Raw genomic sequence first — 21,942 nt, forward strand, 5'->3', positions numbered from 1 at the left:
TGAGGATAAAAAAGGTGAATGGCTGTGAGGTACAGTGAGTGTAATGTGTCTCCTCAGGATCCAGCTTCACCACATAGTGTCCATTCCTACTCCTCGCGAGAGAATGGTGTGGATAAAACCAACCTACCGAGGAAGGATCCTCCTCCCGCTAGCCCAAACTCCTTGACCTCATCTAGCAGTGTCTCCCCTTCCAGGAGCAAGGACCTTCCCACGGTAATAGAATTGCAGCAGCATTTTAACCCAAAGAGTTCGGAGTAGATAGTTTTTGGAGACCCTAAAGAAGTTTTGTTGCAAATCCTTGTCTCCGCAAATACAGCCTTTTAGATTCTAGTGCTGTGTAGGAAACATCGGCATTGTTGCACGAATGAGGTGTAACTTATTCTTGACCATTTTCTTTCAGCAGGTGGAAAAGGCTGGGACACCCGGTTTAAAGTCCAGTACTCCAAATTCCCAAAGTGATATGAGCACTCCAGGTCCCAGTGGTGCTAGCGTATCTCAGTTTAGACCGCTTTCCAGCAAACCAGCCATTGACCCTCTTGGTATGTCCATTTTTTATGAGAGGAAAAATGTTAAAGACCTGATGTCTTCTAATGGTTTTTGTTCTATGAAATTACTTTTGATGTTTGTGGCTACAGCTCTTGGACTTCGGGCACCGCTGGGAGCACAGGGAGGTTATCCTGCTACATTCAGTATTGCTCACCCTTCTGTGAATGCTGAGGGAGCTGGAGCCTATGCTGGTCTTCACCTCATGTCACCACAGATTAATGGAGCAGCAGCTGCTGGAGCCTATGGAAGAACCTCTTTAGTAAGTGTCACATTTCAGCCTGTCTTGCATCCTTACTTGCCTTAAAGCAGTATTAAACTCTTGGTGTTGCGTTCACAAAAATGTTCCTACTTTTTATTATCTGCGTACAAATTACATGTTCCCAAAGTAAATTTTATCTGCTCTGAAAGCTGACATTGCCTTTTCTTGCATAGCTCCTGTATTTATATATTATAATCCTTTCTGGGTATTAATCTGGTAATCTTTGCAGCATAAAGTGCATAAATAGTCTAAATTTTTATACCTGAATTAAAATTCTTAAATGCAGAAATCTGGCCTCTGTGGCATATAGTTCAGTGCGGCTGATGACGTTCTCTGTAGCAATGTTGGGGAGGAGGGCCAACAGAGCAGCTATGTTGACCCTCTATTAGTTTCTTAGACACTGTAAGAAACACACACCCCACCTAATTGCTGTCCCATGTCACTGGCATGTGAGAAATGATCCATTCTGTGGGTGTATTTGATTTATCCATTTTTTTACTTTCCTTCCAGGTAGCTTATGATCCACATGCACACATGCGAAGTCTGGGAGCTACTATTCCAGCGGCTGTCTCTGGAAAACCGTGAGTTACTTCTATAATAAGCTATGTGTTGATTTGTCTAGCAAATCTGTGTTTGCACTCTTGGCTCTCTGATGCTTTGTGCTGAATTCATAATGTATGTGGATATTGCGTACAGGCTGTTATAGTGCGCAAAGAACGGGACTTGTATAAATCCCTGATATAGAAACACATGCTGGCATGACTACCTAATGACTGAGTAATACAGAATAAGAACCTTGATTCCTCTGTGGTTGTCATTTACAAATTAAAGCTAGGTACACACTTGTCACTCCTTGATTATGACTTTGCTGTACACTCTATTGTGACGGGAACTTTGTTTTAGATGAATCTTCAGTTCCGCTTTAAGTTAATAAGTTAATTGCTAGGACTCCATATCACAACCAAGGAACTCAAAAAGTGTGCATTACCAATGATAACGTAATTTTATAAAAAAAAAAAAAACTAACCTTTTTGCAGCCCTGCCTGAGTTTTCTAGTTTTAGAAAACTCTTGGCAGCGTATCTGCTGCCAGCTGAACTCTGCTACCTAATGCAGCCATGCAGAGCATGTGTGGGGAGCTGTCAGTTACCTGTCCAGTCAGCTGGATTGGCTTTCTTCTCCTCTCCTCCACCTGCAGCGCTGCTGCACTCCCAACATCCTGTTCTGGCTTCTGATCACATGACTCGATTGGAACCCAGGGGATGGTGTCAACATTGCAGTGCGGATCTGCGGAAGAGGGGTGTTGGGAAAAGTCTTTATCACCATCGAGCAATGTTGACCCTATCCTCTGGGCCCCAATAATGTCATATTGTGCGATCTGAAACCAGAAGACCTGTCGGGATTGCAGTGCTGCCGTGGGTGGAGGAGAACCTCCATCCAGCTGTCTGGATGGGTAACTTACACCTCCCTGCTGCTTTCTGCATAGCCTGCCAGGCTAGGGAGAGCACCCTTCCCCAGTGGCAGGAAAAAATTGGCCCTGCAGCACACAATTTTACTAAAGGGTTGCTAAAGGGTTATGTGTGCCTTTTACACAAATTAATTCCACTCTTCATTATTCTTTCAAAGGTTTATTTTAGAAACACTTGAACATATAATGGTCAAGAATGACCCCCAAAAGGGGGAAGAAACAGTGGCGTTGCAATTAGTATAGCATTGACATGAATTGGTAGCATATCTAACATAGATAATTATAGAAATCAAAAATAGGAGTGAACAAAAAGTAAAACAGAAGGTCACTTAGGAATGAGACACAAGATCTTGCGTAAATGAACTATATCCAATATAGAAAAAGTACTTCAGATGGAGAGAACAGAAGATTCTATACCCACATTCTCTGAATAAGAAAGCCAAGGCTGCCAGGTTTTACTGAAAACCTCCATGGTATCATGGACTATGGCTAGAAGCCTCTCAGAAATCATGACATCTGTAATAAGTTTTGTGAGATCTAGGGAGAGTGTGGCTTGTTGCCACTGGCTAGCTGTAATTTGGCAGCCTTGGCAAAATGCTGTGCAAATCTATGCTCTGGAAACTTCCAACCAGTGGGTTTATCCCTGATGAGGAGAGACCAAGGATCATGGACTAAAGAGATACACAAAACACTGCCTATGAGTGCTACTACACCTGACCAATAACGTTGCACTTGAAGACAGAACCGCCACACGTGCTATGGATATTATCACAGTTCTGGAAGCAAAGGTTGGACCTGCGGGGGTAAAATGCATTAAAACGAATGGGAGTCAGGTATGTGTGGTGGAGTACCTTCAGATTACTCTCAATATGCGAAAAATAGCTGCTACCCTTGGTGAGGGTAAGACAGCACTTAGACCAAGGTTGAGGAGTAATGTCCGATCCCAGATCCCACTCCCTTGCTAGCATCATCTGGAGTTTTGAGGGACTTTATCAGCTACTAGTAAGTGAGGAAGAAGATGGTGTCCTCTTTCCATTCACCACATAAAAACTTTAGGGTCTAGACCAGGCAAGAAAGATGGATTACCAAACAAAGGCATGAGAGGTGGCAGGTCAGATTGAAGCCCCCTATGTAACCTGAGCGAGTACAAAATCTTGATGGCGTGGTAGGTAACGGGGGAGGTATTGCTTATGGAAGTGAGAGATCTTTTTGGGGACCACAATAGGAGAGACTAGATCTTCCTCAGTTTGCACCTATAATGAGATATTCGGGCCAGCATGTATCGGAGCCAATTGAGCGATTTTGGGCAGGTCAGTAGTACGAAAAAACAGTCTGGGACGCCCAATCCCCCTCTCTCTATGAACCTTACAGACCTGGGTATTCTACTTTTTTATGTTGCCAAATAAACCTCAGAATTTGAATTTGCACATCTTTTAAAGGGAATCTAAACTGAGGATATGGATAATTTTTTTGTTTTAAAATACCAGTTGCCTGACTCTCCTGCTGATCCTGTGTGTCTAATACTTTTAGACACAGCTCCTAAACAAGCATGCAGATCAGGTGCTCTAACTGAAGTCAGACTGGATTAGCTGCATGCTTGTTTCAGGTGTGTGATTCAGCCACTACTGCAGCCAAAGAGATCAGCAGGACTGCCAAGCAACTGGTATTGTTTAAAAGGAAACATCCATATCCCTCTGTTTAGGTGCACTTTAAGGGAAAGCTGTGCAACCTGAATAGGGAGACATCTGAACACTCTCCATTATTCTTAATGGGTTATAGTTAAAGTGGACCTGAACGCTTGCACAGGATAGTAGGAAAACGGAGGGATATGCACCCCTGTATGTATTTGGAGCATTAAGCCTGTCTTAATTCCCCTTCATCTGTGACTAATCACCGCCGTAAATTGATCTCTCAGCTAGCTGTGCCAGCTGCCTGCTTTGGCAGAGCAGCTCATTTGTAAACGCGGTGTTAATCCTATGTCTGGTTCTATGAAAGCAGGAAGTGGACACTGCAGATTTATTGCAGGATTTGTAACAGCTGTTACAAATGTTTTGCATTATAGGTTATGATGATGATGATTTTTTTTTTTTTTTTTTTTTTTTTTTTTTTTTTATATAGAGCAGAGGAAGTTCTGAGTTCAGGTGCCCTTAAGGGGAACCTGTTAAATCCTTTGTAGTGAAGCCAGTGTTGTCAACAGCCCCAATTTGCCAGTGCTTTACCTGACCATTTACTGTGACTACCAGGATATTCTAGTTAAGCTCACCAATCTGTCAGCAATCACGGGTCGTCTAAATGGTTATTAAACACAACAAAGCTGGGGTACAGGAAACCTACCCTAGGGGCTTGTGCACACCGAGCGTCTTTTTCAGCGATATGCTTGTCAATGTATCTCAATGAGGTGGGTCACACCAGAGCGGGAGGCGTTTTGCAGAAGCGCATACTCCCGGGGTGAGGCATTTTTTTGGATTGTGGATGCGTTTCTGCCTCAATGTTAAGTATAGGAAAAACGCAAACCGCTCTGAAAAACGGCAGTTCAGAGCGGTTTTGCAGGCGTTTTTGTTACAGAAGCTGTTCAGTAACAGCTTTACTGTAACAATATCTGAAATCTACTACACCAAAAACGCTTCCCAAAACCGCAAAATGCTAGCTGAAACGCTACAGAAGAATAACAAAAAGCGTTTAAAAATCTGCTAGCATTTTGCGGATCTGCTAGCGGATTTTGGTGTGCACCAGGCCTAAATGTAGAAGTGAATGCTGCAGGAAATGCGTTTTCTTTCCAGTCGCACCTTTTTGGTATGGTTTGGTTTCTTTGGCTTTGTCTCTCTGTCCTTTTCATTTATCATTTTTCTTTGTCGATATTCACTTATCACACTTGACATGAATCTGCAGAGCATGTCATTGTTGGTGGCAGCCATGTTTTCACATTGTCTGCTTTATATTTCGTTATGCCCTCTCCTGTTATTTAGTGCCCCTTGATTGTCTAAATAAACAAGAGGCTTTTTTTGTTTTGCTTGCTTCTCTGTCAGAAATAAAGCTTCTGGTTATTCCAAGCTTTGTCATGCGACCTTCCTTTTAGCCAATGGCAAATAGAAACATGCCAGTAATGCCTTTTCATGTATACATGAATAGTCAAAATATTGTTCATATAAGTCAATATGATTCATGTCCAGGATTACCGATTCCTTTGCAATAGCACCAGTCCAGTTCAGTTACCAAATATGTGTTTCTTGTTCAAAAAAATAAAAAATTCCATGTACAAAGTATTATAGTTTACATTTTTGAGAGAATGTTGTTGAAGACATACTACTTCTGCATTGTTTTTGGTATTTAAAGATAAAGTAGTGGTAGTTGTAGCCAAGTGGAAATGTAGAATTATAATACACTCGAGTATTTACTAAATGAGTTGTAAAATGAAACTTTGCTTCTAGTATGTGATCTGTAGATGGTCTTTTCAAAGTGATGTGACTTTTGCTGTAGGAGTCATCCATGTCCACATCCCAACATGAAATGAGTGTTTCTATTAGGGTGGGGTTAGTACATATTTATAGTATGGTTTCATAATGTCTGCCAAATGCAAGGGTCCAAATTGTAGTTTATGTTGAAAAAAAATCAAATGATCCAATGTCTTTTGTGTGTGAAGCAATGGGCCTTTGCACCCCTTCTGCACTTGTCCTATTGTATAGGATGTAGGTGCTGGCCCATATCCTATTAACTTTTGTACTGAGTTTTCTTCCAGGAGACAATTGTTCATCTTATCTAACACAACTTTTCAGCACTTAGCAATTGAAAAATTACCAATTTATTTTTAGTCATTTGTTTGCTTGGTGGGAGCTTTAACCACTTCCCGACCGCCCACTACACAGGGGCGGCGGGGAAGTGGAGCCCTGCAGGACGGCCTCACCCACAGAGGCGGCGGTCCATTTAAGGGCATGGGCGGAGCGATCGCGTCATCCGTGACGCGATCCTCCGCCGGCGCCTGTCACCGTTCGCTCGCCGCAACATCCCGCCGGCTATACGGAAGCGCCGGCGGGATGTTAACCCCGCGATCGCCGCATACAAAGTGTATAATACACTTTGTAATGTTTACAAAGTGTATTATACATGCTGCCTCCTGCCCTGGTGGTCCCAGTGTCCGAGGGACCACCAGGGCAGGCTGCAGCCACCCTAGTCTGCACCCAAGCACACTGATTTCTCCCCCCCCTGCCCCAGATCGCCCACAGCACCCATCAGACCCCCCCCTGCCCACCCCCCAGACCCCTGTTTGCACCCAATCACCCCCCTAATCACCCATCAATCACTCCCTGTCACTATCTGTCAACGCTATTTTTTTTTTATCCCCCCCCCCTGCTCCCTGCCCCCTCCTGATCACCCCCCACCCCTCAGATTCTCCCCAGACCCCCCCCCCCCAGACCACCCCCCCCTGTTTACTGTATGCATCTATCCCCCTGATCACCTGTCAATCACCTGTCAATCACCTGTCAATCACCCGTCAATCACCCATCAATCACCCGTCAATCACCCCCTGTCACTGCCACCCATCAATCAGCCCCTAACCTGCCCCTTGCGGGCAATCTGATCACCCCCCCACACCAATAGATCGCCCACAGATCCGACATCAGATCACCTCCCAAATCCATTGTTTACATCTATTCTCTCCTCTAAACACCCACTAATTACCCATCAATCACCCATCAATCACCCCCTATCACCACTTGTCACTTTTACCTATCAGATCAGACCCTAATCTGCCCCTTGCGGGCACCCAATCACCCGCCCACACGCTCAAATTGCCCTCTGACCCCCCCTTATCAATTCACCAGTGCATTAATTACATCTGTTCTTCCCTGTAATAACCCACTGATCACCTGTCAATCACCTGCCAATCACCTATCACCCATCAATCACCCCCTGTCACTGCCACCCAACAATCAGCCCCTAACCTGCCCCTTGCGGGCAATCTGATCACCCACCCACACCAATAGATCGCCCGCAGATCCGACATCAGATCACCACCCAAGCGCAGTGTTTCCATCTATTCTCTCCTCTAAACACCCACTAATTACCCATCAATCACTCCCTATCACCACCTGTCACTGTTACCTATCAGATCAGACCCTAATCTGCCCCTTGCGGGCACCCAATCGCCCGCCTACACGCTCAGATTGCCCTCAGACCCCCCCTTATCAATTCGCCAGTGCAATATTTACATCTGTTCTCCCCTGTAATAACCCACTGATTACCTGTCAATCACCTATCAATCACCCATCAATCACCCCCTGTCACTGCCACCCATCAATCACCCCCTGTCACTGCCACCCATCAATCACCCCCTGTCACTGCCACCCATCAATCAGCCCCTAACCTGCCCCTTGCGGGCAAACTGATCACCCACCCACACCAATAGATCGCCCGCAGATCCGACATCAGATCACCACCCAAGCGCAGTGTTTCCATCTATTCTCTACCCTAAACACCCACTAATTACCCATCAATCACCCCCTGTCACTGCTACCTATCAGATTAGACCCCTATCTGCCCCTAGGGCACTCAATCACCCGCCCACACCCTCAGAATGCCCTCAGACCCCAGCCCTGATCACCTCGCCAGTGCATTGCTTGCATCCATTCCCCCCTCTAATCACACCTTGAGACACCCATCAATCACCTCCTGTCACCCCCTAGCACACCTACCCATCAGATCAGGCCCCAATTTGCCCCGTGTGGGCTCCTGATCACTCGGCCAAACCCTCAGACCCCCTTCCGATCACCTCCCCAGTGCATGGATTGCATCTATTTTCCCCTCTAACCACCCACTGAGACACCCATCAATCACCTCCTGTCACCCCCCTAGCACTCCTATCCATCAGATCAGGCCTAATACAACCTGTCATCTAAAAGGCCACCCTGCTTATGACCGGTTCCACAAAATTCGGCCCCTCATAGACCACCTGTCATCAAAATTTGCAGATGCTTATACCCCTGAACAGTCATTTTGAGACATTTGGTTTCCAGACTACTCACGGTTTTGGGCCTGTAAAATGCCAGGGCGGTATAGGAACCCCACAAGTGACCCCATTTTAGAAAAAAAAGACACCCCAAGGTATTATGTTAGGTGTATGACGAGTTCATAGAAGATTTAATTTTTTGTCAAAAGTTAGCGGAAATTAATTTTTATTGGTTTTTTTTCACAAAGTGTCATTTTTCACTAACTTGTGACAAAAAATAAAATCTTCTATGAACTCGCCATACACCTAACGGAATACCTTGGGGTGTCTTCTTTCTAAAATGGGGTCACTTGTGGGGTTCCTATACTGCCCTGGCATTTTAGGGGCCCTAAACCGCGAGGAGTAGTCTAGAAAACAAATGCTTCAAAATGACCTGTGAATAGGACGTTGGGCCCCTTAGCGCACCTAGGCTGCAAAAAAGTGTCACACATGTGGTACCGCCGTACTCAGGAAAAGTAGTATAATGTGTTTTGGGGTGTATTTTTACACATACCCATGCTGGGTGGGAGAAATTTCTATGTAAATGGACAATTGTGTGTAAAAAAATCAAACAATTGTCATTTACAGAGATATTTCTCCCACTTAGCATGGGTATGTGTAAAAATACACCCCAAAACGCATTATACTACTTCTCCTGAGTACAGCGGTACCACATGTGTGGCACTTTTTTACACCCTAAGTACGCTAAGGGGCCCAAAGTCCAATGAGTACCTTTAGGATTTCACAGGTCATTTTGCGACATTTGGTTTCAAGACTACTCCTCACGGTTTAGGGCCCCTAAAATGCCAGGGCAGTATAGGAACCCCACAAATGACCCCATTCTAGAAAGAAGACACCCAAAGGTATTCCGTACGGAGTATGGTGAGTTCATAGAAGATTTTATTTTTTGTCACAAGTTAGCGGAAAATGACACTTTGTGAAAAAAAACTATTAAAATCAATTTCCGCTAACTTGTGACAAAAAAAAAAAAACTTCTATGAACTCACCATACTCCTAACGGAATACCTTGGGGTGTCTTCTTTCTAAAATGGGGTCATTAGTGGGGTTCCTATACTGCCCTGGCATTTTAGGGGCCCTAAACCGTGAGGAGTAGTCTTGAAACAAAAATGACCTGTGAAATCCTAAAGGTACTCATTGGACTTTGGGCCCCTTAGTGCAGTTAGGGTGCAAAAAAGTGCCACACATGTGGTATCGCCGTACTCGGGAGAAGTAGTACAATGTGTTTTGGGGTGTATTTTTACACATACCCATGCTGGGTGGGAGAAATACCTCTGTAAATGACAATCTTTTGATTTTTTTTACACACAATTGTCCATTTACAGAGGTATTTCTCCCACCCAGCATGGGTATGTGTAAAAATACACCCCAAAACACATTGTACTACTTCTCCCGAGTATGGCGATACCACATGTGTGGCACTTTTTTGCACCCTAACTGCGCTAAAGGGCCCAAAGTCCAATGAGTACCTTTAGGATTTCACAGGTCATTTTGCGACATTTGGTTTCAAGACTACTCCTCACGGTTTAGGGCCCCTAAAATGCCAGGGCAGTATAGGAACCCCACAAATGACCCCATTTTAGAAAGAAGACACCCCAAGGTATTCCGTTAGGAGTATGGTGAGTTCATAGAAGATTTTATTTTTTGTCAAAAGTTAGCGGAAATTGATTTTAATTGTGTTTTTTCACAAAGTGTCATTTTCCGCTAACTTGTGACAAAAAATAAAATCTTCTATGAACTCGCCATACTACTAACGGAATACCTTGGGGTGTCTTCTTTCTAAAATGGGGTCATTTGTGGGGTTCCTATACTGCCCTGGCATTTTAGGGGCCCTAAACCGTGAGGAGTAGTCTTGAAACGAAATTTCTCAAAATGACCTGTGAAATCCTAAAGGTACTCATTGGACTTTGGGCCCTTTAGCGCAGTTAGGGTGCAAAAAAGTGCCACACATGTGGTATCGCCGTACTCAGGAGAAGTAGTATAATGTGTTTTGTGGTGTATTTTTACACATACCCATGCTGAGTGGGAGAAATATCTCTGTAAATGGACAATTGTGTGTAAAAAAAATTAACAAATTGTCATTTACAGAGATATTTCTCCCACCCAGCATGGGTATGTGTAAAAATACACCCCAAAACACATTATACTACTTCTCCTGAGTACGGCAATACCACATGTGTGGCACTTTTTTGCAGCCTAACTGCGCTAAGGGGTCCAAAGTCCAATGAGCACCTTTAGGCTTTACAGGGGTGCTTACAATTTAGCACCCCCCAAAATGTCAGGACAGTAAACACACCCCACAAATGATCCCATTTTGGAAAGTAGACCCTTCAAGGTATTCAGAGAGGGGCATGGTGAGTCCGTGGCAGATTTCATTTTTTTTTGTCGCAAGTTAGAAGAAATGGAAACTTTTTTTTTTTTTTTTTTTTCCTCACAAAGTGTCATTTTCCGCTTACTTGTGACAAAAAATAATATCTTCTATGAACTCACTATGCCTCTCAGTGAATACTTTGGGATGTCTTCTTTCCAAAATGGGGTCATTTGGGGGGTATTTATACTATCCTGGAATTCTAGCCCCTCATGAAACATGACAGGGGGTCAGAAAAGTCAGAGATGCTTGAAAATGGGAAAATTCACTTTTGGCACCATAGTTTGTAAACGCTATAACTTTTACCCAAACCAATAAATATACACTGAATGGTTTTTTTTTTATCAAAAACATGTTTGTCCACATTTTTCGCGCTGCATGTATACAGAAATTTTACTTTATTTGAAAACTGTCAGCACAAAGTTAAAAAAATCATTTTTTTGCCAAAATTCATGTCTTTTTTGATGAATATAATAAAAAGTAAAAATCGCAGGAGCAATCAAATAGCATCAAAAGAAAGCTTTATTAGTGACAAGAAAAGGAGCCAAAATTCATTTAGGTGGTAGGTTGTATGAGCGAGCAATAAACCGTGAAAGCTGCAGTGGTCTGAATGGAAAAAAAGTGGCCGGTCCTTAAGGGGGGTAAAGCCCTAGGTCCTCAAGTGGTTAAAGGATACATGAGCCCAAATAAACTACTGCAGATTTAATTATCTGGGGCTTCCTGCAGCCCCTTGAAGCCTCTCTGTCCCTCACCACAGGTCCGCAGTCAGTCACCCTTCTGGTGTCTTCTCCATAGTGGCTGGCGGCTTCTGCACATACAAGCGTGGCACTGCGCAGAATGCTCCGGAGAGCACGACCGCAAGCAGAGTGTGCGTATACTCGAGCATGCTCCAGAAGCAGCAGAGGCCACTACGGAAGGGACCCCAGAAGAGTGGCTTACAGCAGAAATGTGGCAAGAGACACACAGGCTTCCAGGGGCTGAAGGAAGCCCCAGGTAAGTAAATCTGCAGTAATTTATTTGGGCTCAAATATCCTTTTAAAGGTATTATACTGATGAGGTTTGTTCCTTTTTTATGAGAAGAGATTGCAATATGTTACAATAGCACTTTTCTCATGAGATTACACAGTGGTCTAAGATTTTTTTTTTTTTTTTTTTGCAGTAATGGGGAGCATACAAAAGTAGTATTAAACATAGGAACAGAGATGCAACAAATACACCCATTCCCTTACAATCTAATCCACACGTCTTAAAGTAACATGGTTTAACAGCTTTCAAAACCAATATAAATTTTATTAATAGAACTTTTAATATAAGGAAACTAAAAGTTTGTGTGTTGCTGTTAGTGATGTAGGCGAATGTTAATGGTAGAGGAAGGAAACCCAAGATCCTTATAAATTAATGGGAAATGCTTGTCTAGCAAAAATATTATACAAGTCTGACTTGCACTCCATTTTATATCTTTGCTTCTGTGTCCTTCTACACATCTCGGTGTGTAAGGAAAACATGAATTGTGCACGCGACTTGATACTTCAAATCAATAATGCTTTCAAGAAACCACAGGCTTGCTCGTACATTTGCTCTACCATTGAACTAAATGACCCACAAGCCACAGACCCTTAAAGGAAATTTACCAGAGAGGTTGGTATAGATCAGTTGCAGTCCTTTGCTTTATTTCTGCCTTTCCCCTTATTCATTTTTTCCATTTTAAAACTCCTAAACTGTGAACATTATACCCCTTGAGCCTTACATTTTTTTCACATTTTCTCCATTTCTTCTGCAATAACTTTATCGCTACTTATCACACCTTCAAGGCTCAAACCCACTAGCATTTTATAATATCGCATAGCTCAAGTGGGATCACACCCATAGCATTACATTAGCAAGATCTTTTCAAATCGCAAAGAGCTCAGAAAAGCACTCCAAGTGTGTTCCAGGCCTCATACATCAGACACTTTACTAATTTGTGCACTGCTACGTGGCGATGGGGGCATGTGCTGCTCGCAAATACAAAGACTTTTATCCAGGGGTCGAGCCCTGCGTGAACGCGGGTGAACGGCGTCCACCCACTTTTTCTTCAAAGTGGCCAACCCTGGCTTGTGTGGAGGGGGGCAGAGCAGGGAAGGCGAGCTATGGGGACAGCGGGGATGGGCGGACATCTCCCCCCCCCCCCCCCCCAATCCCTCGCCTTTGTGCTCCCCTTCCTGCCTCTCCCCTCCAGCGTTTTTAAGTGTCGGGCCCGGCGGCGAAAGTGGGCGGAGACTTTCTGCGTTCCAGTCGCATGGGATGCTCCGCTCTGTGTGCGGCTAGTCTGGTCTTCTAGCCGCACACAGAATGGAGCGTCCCATGCGACTGGAACGCAGAAAGTCTCCGCCCACTTTCGCCGCTCTGCTCCCTCCGGGTGGGGGCACACCTGGCTACCTGGGCACATATACACCTGCCTACATATACTGGGGACATATACACCTGGCTACATATACTGGGACATATACACCTGCCTACATATACTGTGGACATATACCCCTGCCTACATATACTGGGGACATATACCCCTGCCTACATATACTGGGGACATATACACCTGGCTACATATACTGGGGACATATACACCTGGCTACATATACTGGGGACATATACACCTGCCTACATATACTGGGGACATTTACCCCTGCCTACATATACTGGGGACATATACCCCTGCCTACATATACTAGGCAACTATACCTCTGGCTACATATACTGGGGACTACTATACTCATGGCTACTTATACTGGGGACACCTATAGACCTGGCTACCTGGGGGTACCTATTTTGGGGGAACTGCTGTCAGATTATCTGCATTTTTGTGGAATCGCTGTTATGTATTTTGGGGAACAGCTGCCAGATTATGTGTATGTTAGGGGAACGGCTGCCGCCAGATTACGTGTATTTTGGGGAACTGCTGCCAGATTGTGTATGTTTGGGGGACCACTACTGCCAGATTATGTCTTTTGGGTGTTACGTGTATTTTGGGTGATCCGCTGCCAGGTTTCGCGTATTTTGGGGAACTGCTTCCAAATTATGTGTATGTTGGTGGAACTGCTGCTGCCACATTGTCCATTTTGGGGGAACCACTGCCATATTATCTGTATTTTGGAGGAACTTTTACCAGATTATGTGTCTTTTTGGTGAAATGCTGTCAGATTACATCAATTTTTGGGGGATACACTACGGCAGAGCTCAAACTTCCTTGGCAGACCTTTTACATCACTGCTAAGGTCATGTATATTTGGCCCCACCCATGACCACGCCCATGGTGTGATTGACCACGCCCATTTTTTGGCACGCCGCAGAGGTTCTCCAGGTGAGTCCACTCACTACTTTTCCCAGGACTAGACCCCTGCTTTTATCTATGCTCCTGGGAGCTAGAGTGAAGTTTCTAGGGGAGAAAGTGTGCATCAAGGGAGGGCAAGTGGCTAAGTAGCCACACATTGCTGGAAACTTTTTTTTTTTTTTCTCTGGATGGAAGTTTTTTTGTTTTTTTTCTGTAACTTGTTGCAAAAGATTAACAAGGTTAGCAGTACATGCATACATGAAAAGGTGGACTACACTACACCTCAAAGTAGATCAGACTATTACAGAATTGCAGCAATGCTTCCACAAAGCTCATTCTGAATAGACAGCAGCTATAAATATTGTTTTCCTGTTTGTGATGAATATGGGGATATCACAGGAAATGGTTCAAAGGGATTGAGATGTATAGGGATGATGGAACAGCCCTTGGAGTATGCAGCTGGTGAGTGCTGCCTATTCTCACAACTTGAGTATAATAGAAATAGAAATCAAGTCAGCACTCCAGAGGCACTGGGGCAAGGGTTTGAGCGTGGAATGTCCCTGTGCATAGCAGTGTGCACAGGCTATCAGAGGTGAAGGCTTTTGTTATAGTGGTATAGAAGAGTATGAAGACAGTACTGCTAAATACCAGGGATGGGTGATGGGTGCAGGGCACATGTTTCCTGATGGACATTTCGTGCCATGCGCTTTATCCAGGGACAATGGCAGACGGCAGGATACTAGCCAGGGAGCGAAACGCCAGTCTTGCTAATTAGGCAGTGTCAGCCCATTCAGGTCTGCCTCCCAGCGTCTGACAAATTGCCATAGCAATGCTGGGGGTGGAATGTGTGTGAGCGAGATGCCAGCAGGTGGAGCTGGAGAGGCTGGTGCTGGGTAAAGCCCCCTGCTAGAATTCTGCCCCCTGCCATAGCTCCAGAAGTGCGAATACTGCTGTCATGCAACCTGTGCCCTGCACCCATCCCTGGTATGTTGCATGCCAATATATTAAGTATTGACAAGTTACTGTACAAGTTACTGTACATGGTTTGCTCAGCTGCCTCTGCTCTCAAAACCATACAAGTCACAGAGCAATATCTGCTCCAATCTTATCCTTGGCCCATTCATTGCTATGGAGTAACAAGAAAAAAGTGGTGAGGAGCGATGACTGACTGGTGCCATTCTGTTTCCGTGAAAACCAAGATGGGTGGAGAAAATACAACATGACCAGCAGATTTTGAAATAAGTAGAACATGGCCAAGAGATTATGGTGTGCCTAATAGACATCAAATAGTTGTCTTGTCTTGTGATAAATGTTACGATGAATGCGACTATCCTCTTCAGTGTCTTTGAGTTTAACTGTATTCTGTCTTCTCACAGGGCCTACTCTTTTCATGTAAGTGCAGATGGGCAGATGCAGCCTGTGCCCTTTCCTCCGGATGCTCTCATAGGTTCCGGGATCCCTCGGCATGCCAGACAACTCCACACACTAAACCATGGAGAGGTGGTCTGTGCTGTTACTATAAGCAACAGTACACGTCATGTCTACACTGGAGGAAAAGGCTGTGTGAAGGTCTGGGATGTGGGACAGCCTGGAACTAAAACACCTGTGGCACAGCTGGACTGCTTGGTAAGGTTTAAAGCATCCTTAGCATTTGTTGCAATATCAATGTTGGTAAAGGCTTATTGTGAGCATTGCATTTTAGAACTCTGTGTGCAGTTAGAATCCATGTATGATGAACCCATTTTTGGTAAGCATGACTGTGCTAAAGCGGGTTCAAGGTCAAAAAAAAAAAAAGACGTATTGCAACAACCTAAGCTAAACCTCACCCACTGTTTGAAAATTTCCTATAAGTGTGTTTCTGAATCAAATTCAGCCTACCACCGTCTTAAAAACGCAACTTGCAAATCGCATACAATTTTTTCTAAGTTTGCAATTCTGGGAGCACTTGTGATCTTGGAACCTGGAAAGTGGTGTGGGTAGGTGAGGGGGAGAGGCTAATTACATTAGAGGGTAATAGGAGAGGAAGAGAGAAATACAACAATTATGGGGAGAGGGGGGGATTTAAGCTTTTAGCAGCCTAACGCAGAGCGGGCAATGGGGAGTTCTAAGCAATTTTATATTTACCTGCTCTGGACCAAGGGTTGGCTCTCCTTCTCCCACCAAGCGGTGATGTAACGCTGACATCTTCCTACCATCCCAATAACGCCATAACATATGGTCGGGACCCGGAGGAGGATATCTGCTCCCTACACCTGCTCTGCATTAGGCTGCGTGAGATGAGCCAGCTGAGGATGCCCTGCCCTAAGTTCTCACATAAGAATGTAGGCAGGGCTGCTAATCAGTTAATATACGGGAGGAGGCCTTTAGTAATGACCCCACATTTGATCTTGGATCCACTTTAAGTGCAAGTGTTACACTCTTCCTCCCCTTTACAAGGTGAAAATAAACTGATGAGATAAGTCATTTGTAGGAGTAGGTGGATGCATACAATTGATTGATTTAGATATCCCATGTTTTTTTTTTTATATTTAAAGAACAGGAGAATGTGGAGGCTGCCATATTTATTTCCTTTTAAACACTACCAGTGGCCTGGCTGTCCTGCCGATCTATTTGACTACAGTAGTATCTAAATCTCACACCTGAAACAAGCATGCAGCTAATCTTGTCAGATCTGACGATAATGTCAGAAATGCCTGATCTGCTGCATTCTTGTTTAGGGTCTGTGGCTAAACATGATGGGGTCAGAGGATCAGCAGGACAGCCAGGCAACTGGTATTGTTTAAATGAAAATAAATATGACAGCTTCCCATAAACCCCTTGTTAGTTGTCCTTAAAACATTCAATCTACTTTGTTAATGTTTAAATGTCTCTGCTCAGTGGCAGCCTATTAAGTGTCCCTAAATGAAAATAAATTGCTTATCAGTGAGGGTTACATTATTCCCCCGACAAGGTACTGACAATACACAAGGGAATTAACCTTGTAGAGAGTAAATATTAAAATGTAACTTTTATTAAATACTTAAAAGAGCATCAGGACACATATCACTAACTACAAGGAACAAAGTGATAACAATAGGGTTGGCGGATATGTAGTTACTAGTCGTTAAGACAACCCTGCCAATCTGCCTATTGAAAGATTGTTAAACCCCACACCAATACCCTACATGTTTCGTTTCATAAAAATAGAAACTTCGTCAGCAGCCAGAAAAGGGCTGCTGCCTGTGGCCATATTACTTACTATCATGTGTACTCTGTGATTTATATATATATCATGTTGTTGTTAATTTAGCACTTTTGCACTTAGTATAGTATTCACTCCTGACGAGGTTTCTATTTTTAGGAAACGAAACATGTAGGGTATTGGTGTGGGGTTTTAACAATCTTTCAATAGGCAGGTTGGCAGGGTTGTCTTAATGACTAGTAACTACATATCCGCCAACCCTATTGTTATCACTTTGTTCCTTGTAGTTAGTGATATGTGTCCTGATGCTCTTTAAGTATTTAATAAAAGTTACATTTTAATATTTACTCTCTCTATAAGGTTAATTCCCTTGTGTATTGTGCAAAATCAGGTGTGTTCTTTTCTAAGGTACTGACAAGACAGAAGCCATCACTTCCATGCCTAGAAATTAACTCTTTCAGGCCGAAAAATAAAGCAAGTAAAACAGCCTGGTTATTAGTGTTTTGCACAGTACTTACACATTTACCACCTCATGTCACGTCTCGCCTCCGGTACACTTTAAAGCCCACTTTTTCCTCTAGTGGCGAAAATGTTAATCGTATGCAAATTGTGACCATCTTGCATGTTTTTATGTTTAGAGTAATCTTATTGTGATGGACTACAGAAATGATGCATTTTTGAATTTATTCTCCAGTTAAAGGGAATCTGAAGTGAAAATAAACTTGATCTGATGAATGTGTACTACAGCTAAGAAATAAAACATTAGTAGCACAGATATGAGTCATGTTGTTTCCAGTACAGGAAGAGTTAAACTTTAGTTATCTATGCAAAAGAGCTTCTCTGAGCTCTCTGACTACAGTGCTGTTTTCTGAAGCAACTCTCTTCCCGTCTCTCACTGGTTCTTGTTTAAAGTGAACCCTTAGGGCTCGTTTCCACTAGTGCGGCGTGCGTCTCGTAGACGCACGCCGCCACTGAGCGGGTGGGCGGGATCGCAGGCGATTCCCATCAGCCGTGCCATGCACGGCTATGGGAATCGCAGCCTCCGCCGCGAATTCTGTGGGGTTTCCGGCCGAATCGCTACTGCAAGCGATTCGGCCGGCGGCGCCGTTATCCCCTATGGCAGAGTTTCCCCGCGCGATTTGCCTGCGGGGAAACTCTGCGGATTCGCGGCCGTTTCCGCGAGAGTGGAAACGGGCCCTTAGTCAGAAAAAAAAAGTTTTACTCACCTGGGGCTTCTACCAGCCCCCTGCAGCAGTCCTGTGTCCTTGCAGCCACTCACTAATACTCTGGTCCCCCGCTGCCAGCTAGTTTAATTTTTGCCGACCGGCCCATCAGGACTGGGCACGCGTAGCTTTTACCGCATTCCTGGCTGTAATTTGCGCTATTGCGGGCCGCAACGCGTACAAAAATACACGTTGCCGTATATCTATGCGTTCGTAATGCGGCAACGCGTATTTTTGTACGCGTTGCGGCCTGCAATAGTGCTAGTCGGGAATGCGGAAAAAGCTGCGCGTGGCCAGTCCTGACGGGCCTGTCGGCAAAAACAAAACTAGCTGGCAGCGGGGGACCAGAGGATTAGTGAGTGGCTGCGAGGGGCACAGGACTGCTGCAGGGGGCTGGTAGAAGCCCCAGGTGAGTAAAACTTTTTTTTCTGGCTTAAGTGTCTCTTTAACCTCCCTGGCGGTAAATTAAAAACCGCCAGGGGGGCAGCGCTGCCGTTTTTTTGCTTTTAAATCCTGTAGCGAGCCTAGGGCTCGCTACATGATAGCCGCTGCTCAGCGGCATCCCCCAGCCCCTCCGATCGCCTCCGGCGATAGGCGATCAGGAAATCCCGTTAATAGAACGGGATTTCCTGGAGGGCTTCCCCCGTCGCCATGACGTTGCCGACGTCGTGACGTCTAAGAGAGTCCCGATCCACCCCTTAGCGCTGCCTGGCGCTGATAGGCCAGGCAGCGCAGGGGTCTGGGGGGGCTCTACGGCGCGCGGATAGCGGCGATCGAGCGCGGGGCGGTGGCGATCGGTGTGCTGGCGCAGCTAGCAAAGTGCTAGCTGCGTCCAGCAAAAAAAAAATTACGCAAATCGGCCCAGCAGGGCCTGAGAAAACCTCCTGCACGGCTTACCCGAACTACGTTCGGGGTTACCGCCAAGGAGGTTAAGGTTTTACTGCAGCAAAGTTCAAAGGGTCATTAGCTCTGTTCCGTTTCGTAGTTTCAAACAGGGCTGTGGAGTTGGTGCATTTTTTTCCCAGACTCCAGGCACCCAAAATTGCTCCGACTCCTAATGAATTTAAACTGTAATTAAAATAGAAAATATGATAAAATGTTCTATTTCTCAGATAATAGTCATCATAAATAATTTATACAGTAATGGCTGTGCTTAGTCCATAAAAATTAAATAAACCAATCAAAATTAGTTACTTGTGCTGCTGCAATAAAGCAGTCCCTGTATTTTTAAAGTCAAATATACATATCTGATTGTGACTGTACAGTATATATGATGTGTACACAGGAATCTTCTATCTATATCTATGCTATAAGAATAAAGCCTGATGTGTAGCTGTGTCACTAATAGAGATGATCAGTGAGATGGAAATAATTCTGTGTTGATGCTGATTTATGCAAATAAATGCACTCTTTGCTCATGGAATCAAATAATTTGATATGTTAAAATTTGGTTGGTGACTACGAATTAAAGGGTACCTGAGACGAATGAAGACTTTTTTTTTTTTTTTTTTTTTTTTTTTTTTTACACATGCCTGGGGCTTTCTCCAGCCCCTTTCAGGCCAATCAGTCCCTCACTGTCCTCCTCCACTACCTGGATCTTCTGCTATGAGTCCCCGGTAATTCAGCCAGTCAGTGCAGTCTGGCCACGTGCCACTCCTACAGCCAGGAGCATTCTGCACCCGCGCAATATTGCTGCACAGGTGTAGTACGCTCCCGGCAGCGAAGTGTGTGCATGCGCACTACGCCAGACTGACTCAAGTACCTGGACTCCTAGCAGAAGATCCAGGTGGCGGAGGACAGCAAGGGACTGATTAGCCTGAAGGGGGCTGGAGGAGGCCCCAGGTATGTATAAAACTTTAATTTCATCTGTCTCAGGTTTACTTTGTTACACAGTACTATACTCTACATATGCACTCCCCTAGAGCTGCAGGGAATCTACTGAGAGTGTTGTGCACATTGAGCACAGAGTTGTCTATCACCCATAAACCTGGTTCAGATTGTGCATGAAGAATGTGTAATAGAGGAAGAATCGCCTCATTCTCCTGCAGAGTACCTGCACAGTTACATTGCCTAGAGCCTGATAGATGTTCTTTCTACCGGTCTGTACCTTTTTACATGTACTCTGCCATATTTATTCCCTTTAGTCATAGACTAAAACTAGTCCTTGGTAAGTCTACATATCCTTCTCACTTCAGTTGTCTTAAAATTCCTAAGCGTTGGCAGTTAAGAGACGAATTTCATGTTACATACTTTCAATCAACAAGATTGTAATATGCAAGTTAGAGTCATCAGTCGAGTGAGTCGGTGGAATCCTAAATGTCGGAGTCGGTGGATTTTTGTACCGACTCCACAGCCCTGGTTTAAAATAGTGTAGTTTGTGAACTGCAAATATTAGAGAATGATGCAATATTAGAGAATGATGCAATATTATAAAAAACTATCTAACTGAAAAAAATGTTCTATGAATTCTGTACTACACATGCAGTTCATTATATCATACATTTTTGCTTCAGTGTCCCTTTAAGCTGACCCCACACAGCGCATGTGAGGCCATTCTGTCTGACTTGATTGATTGAAACCACATCATGGTTGTATTGCTAGATGCTCAGTACTTTGCCGATGTAAAATCTGATGCACACATTAGACAAGAGCCGTCATATAATGTTATGGCCTAAGCAATGTTGCTGCTTTCTCATCCACATTTTTGTTTAGATGATGGGTTATCATTTTGGGTAAAACAATTATGTATCTGTGTTTCTTCATAGAACCGAGACAATTATATACGCTCTTGTAAGCTTCTTCCGGATGGCCGCAGCCTGATTGTGGGGGGAGAGGCCAGCACCTTGTCGATATGGGATCTAGCATCACCAACTCCAAGGATAAAGGCAGAACTTACCTCCTCCGCTCCTGCTTGTTATGCCCTTGCCATCAGCCCCGATGCAAAGGTCTGCTTCTCTTGCTGCTCAGATGGGAACATTGTGGTATGGGACCTACAGAATCAGACCCTTGTTCGGTAAGTTGTGCACACTCTGCTAGATGCTATGTTTTTCAGACTACATACATCCTGGGGAGGTCTGTGAGCTATCAGTGAAGAATTATATTAACCTCTTAAGGACCGTAGGCTTAACTTCCCCCCCCCCCCCCCCCCCCCCCTAGAGACCAGGCTATTTTTTACAAAATTGTGCTCTGCAGCTTTAATGGCTTGCTGCAGAGCGCTATATATTACATGAGTGACTCCCGCCTCCCCTTGCAGCCCACAAACAGAGATTTCTGTTGGTGGGCTCTGATTGCTGCTGCAATCTGTGTTTTTTTTTTTTTGTTTTTTGTTTTTTTTTTAAATATCCTTTTTTTATTTTCCCTCCCTATGGCAGCCAATCACAGCGATCGGATCTCATAGAGACTATCGCTCTGAGTTTCCCAGGGGGGGACCCGAGTGACACTGCTGTCCCCTGTGCAGCGCTGCTGTAGATCGCAGCGCTGTAGTTTAGATGGCAGAGCTAAGTCATTCAAGCGGGGATAATCTTTGTCCCCAGGACATGACGCCAGTTGGCGTTAGGCAGTCCTGGGGGCAACGCTCTCAAAATGCTG

At 44.5% G+C, this 21,942-nt stretch overlaps 1 protein-coding gene across 6 annotated transcripts in view; it reads left to right on the forward strand.

The window, feature by feature from the left end:
• LOC137512722 (transducin-like enhancer protein 1) overlaps positions 1 to 21,942 on the forward strand; it is a 77,274-nt gene that overhangs the window by 47,583 nt on the left and 7,749 nt on the right. For 5 of the 6 annotated variants that reach the window (XM_068234077.1, XM_068234081.1, XM_068234082.1 and 2 more), the window contains exons 12-17: positions 58 to 213; positions 401 to 539; positions 636 to 805; positions 1,316 to 1,386; positions 15,327 to 15,576; positions 21,120 to 21,367. In XM_068234077.1, coding sequence (XP_068090178.1) covers positions 58 to 213; positions 401 to 539; positions 636 to 805; positions 1,316 to 1,386; positions 15,327 to 15,576; positions 21,120 to 21,367 — 1,034 coding nt within the window. The remainder of the gene's footprint in view (positions 1 to 57; positions 214 to 400; positions 540 to 635; positions 806 to 1,315; positions 1,387 to 15,326; positions 15,577 to 21,119; positions 21,368 to 21,942) is intronic. The other variant, XM_068234080.1, reaches the window with a different exon arrangement.

Source organism: Hyperolius riggenbachi, chromosome 1 (genome assembly GCF_040937935.1).
Source record: "Hyperolius riggenbachi isolate aHypRig1 chromosome 1, aHypRig1.pri, whole genome shotgun sequence".
NCBI lineage: Eukaryota > Metazoa > Chordata > Amphibia > Anura > Hyperoliidae > Hyperolius > Hyperolius riggenbachi.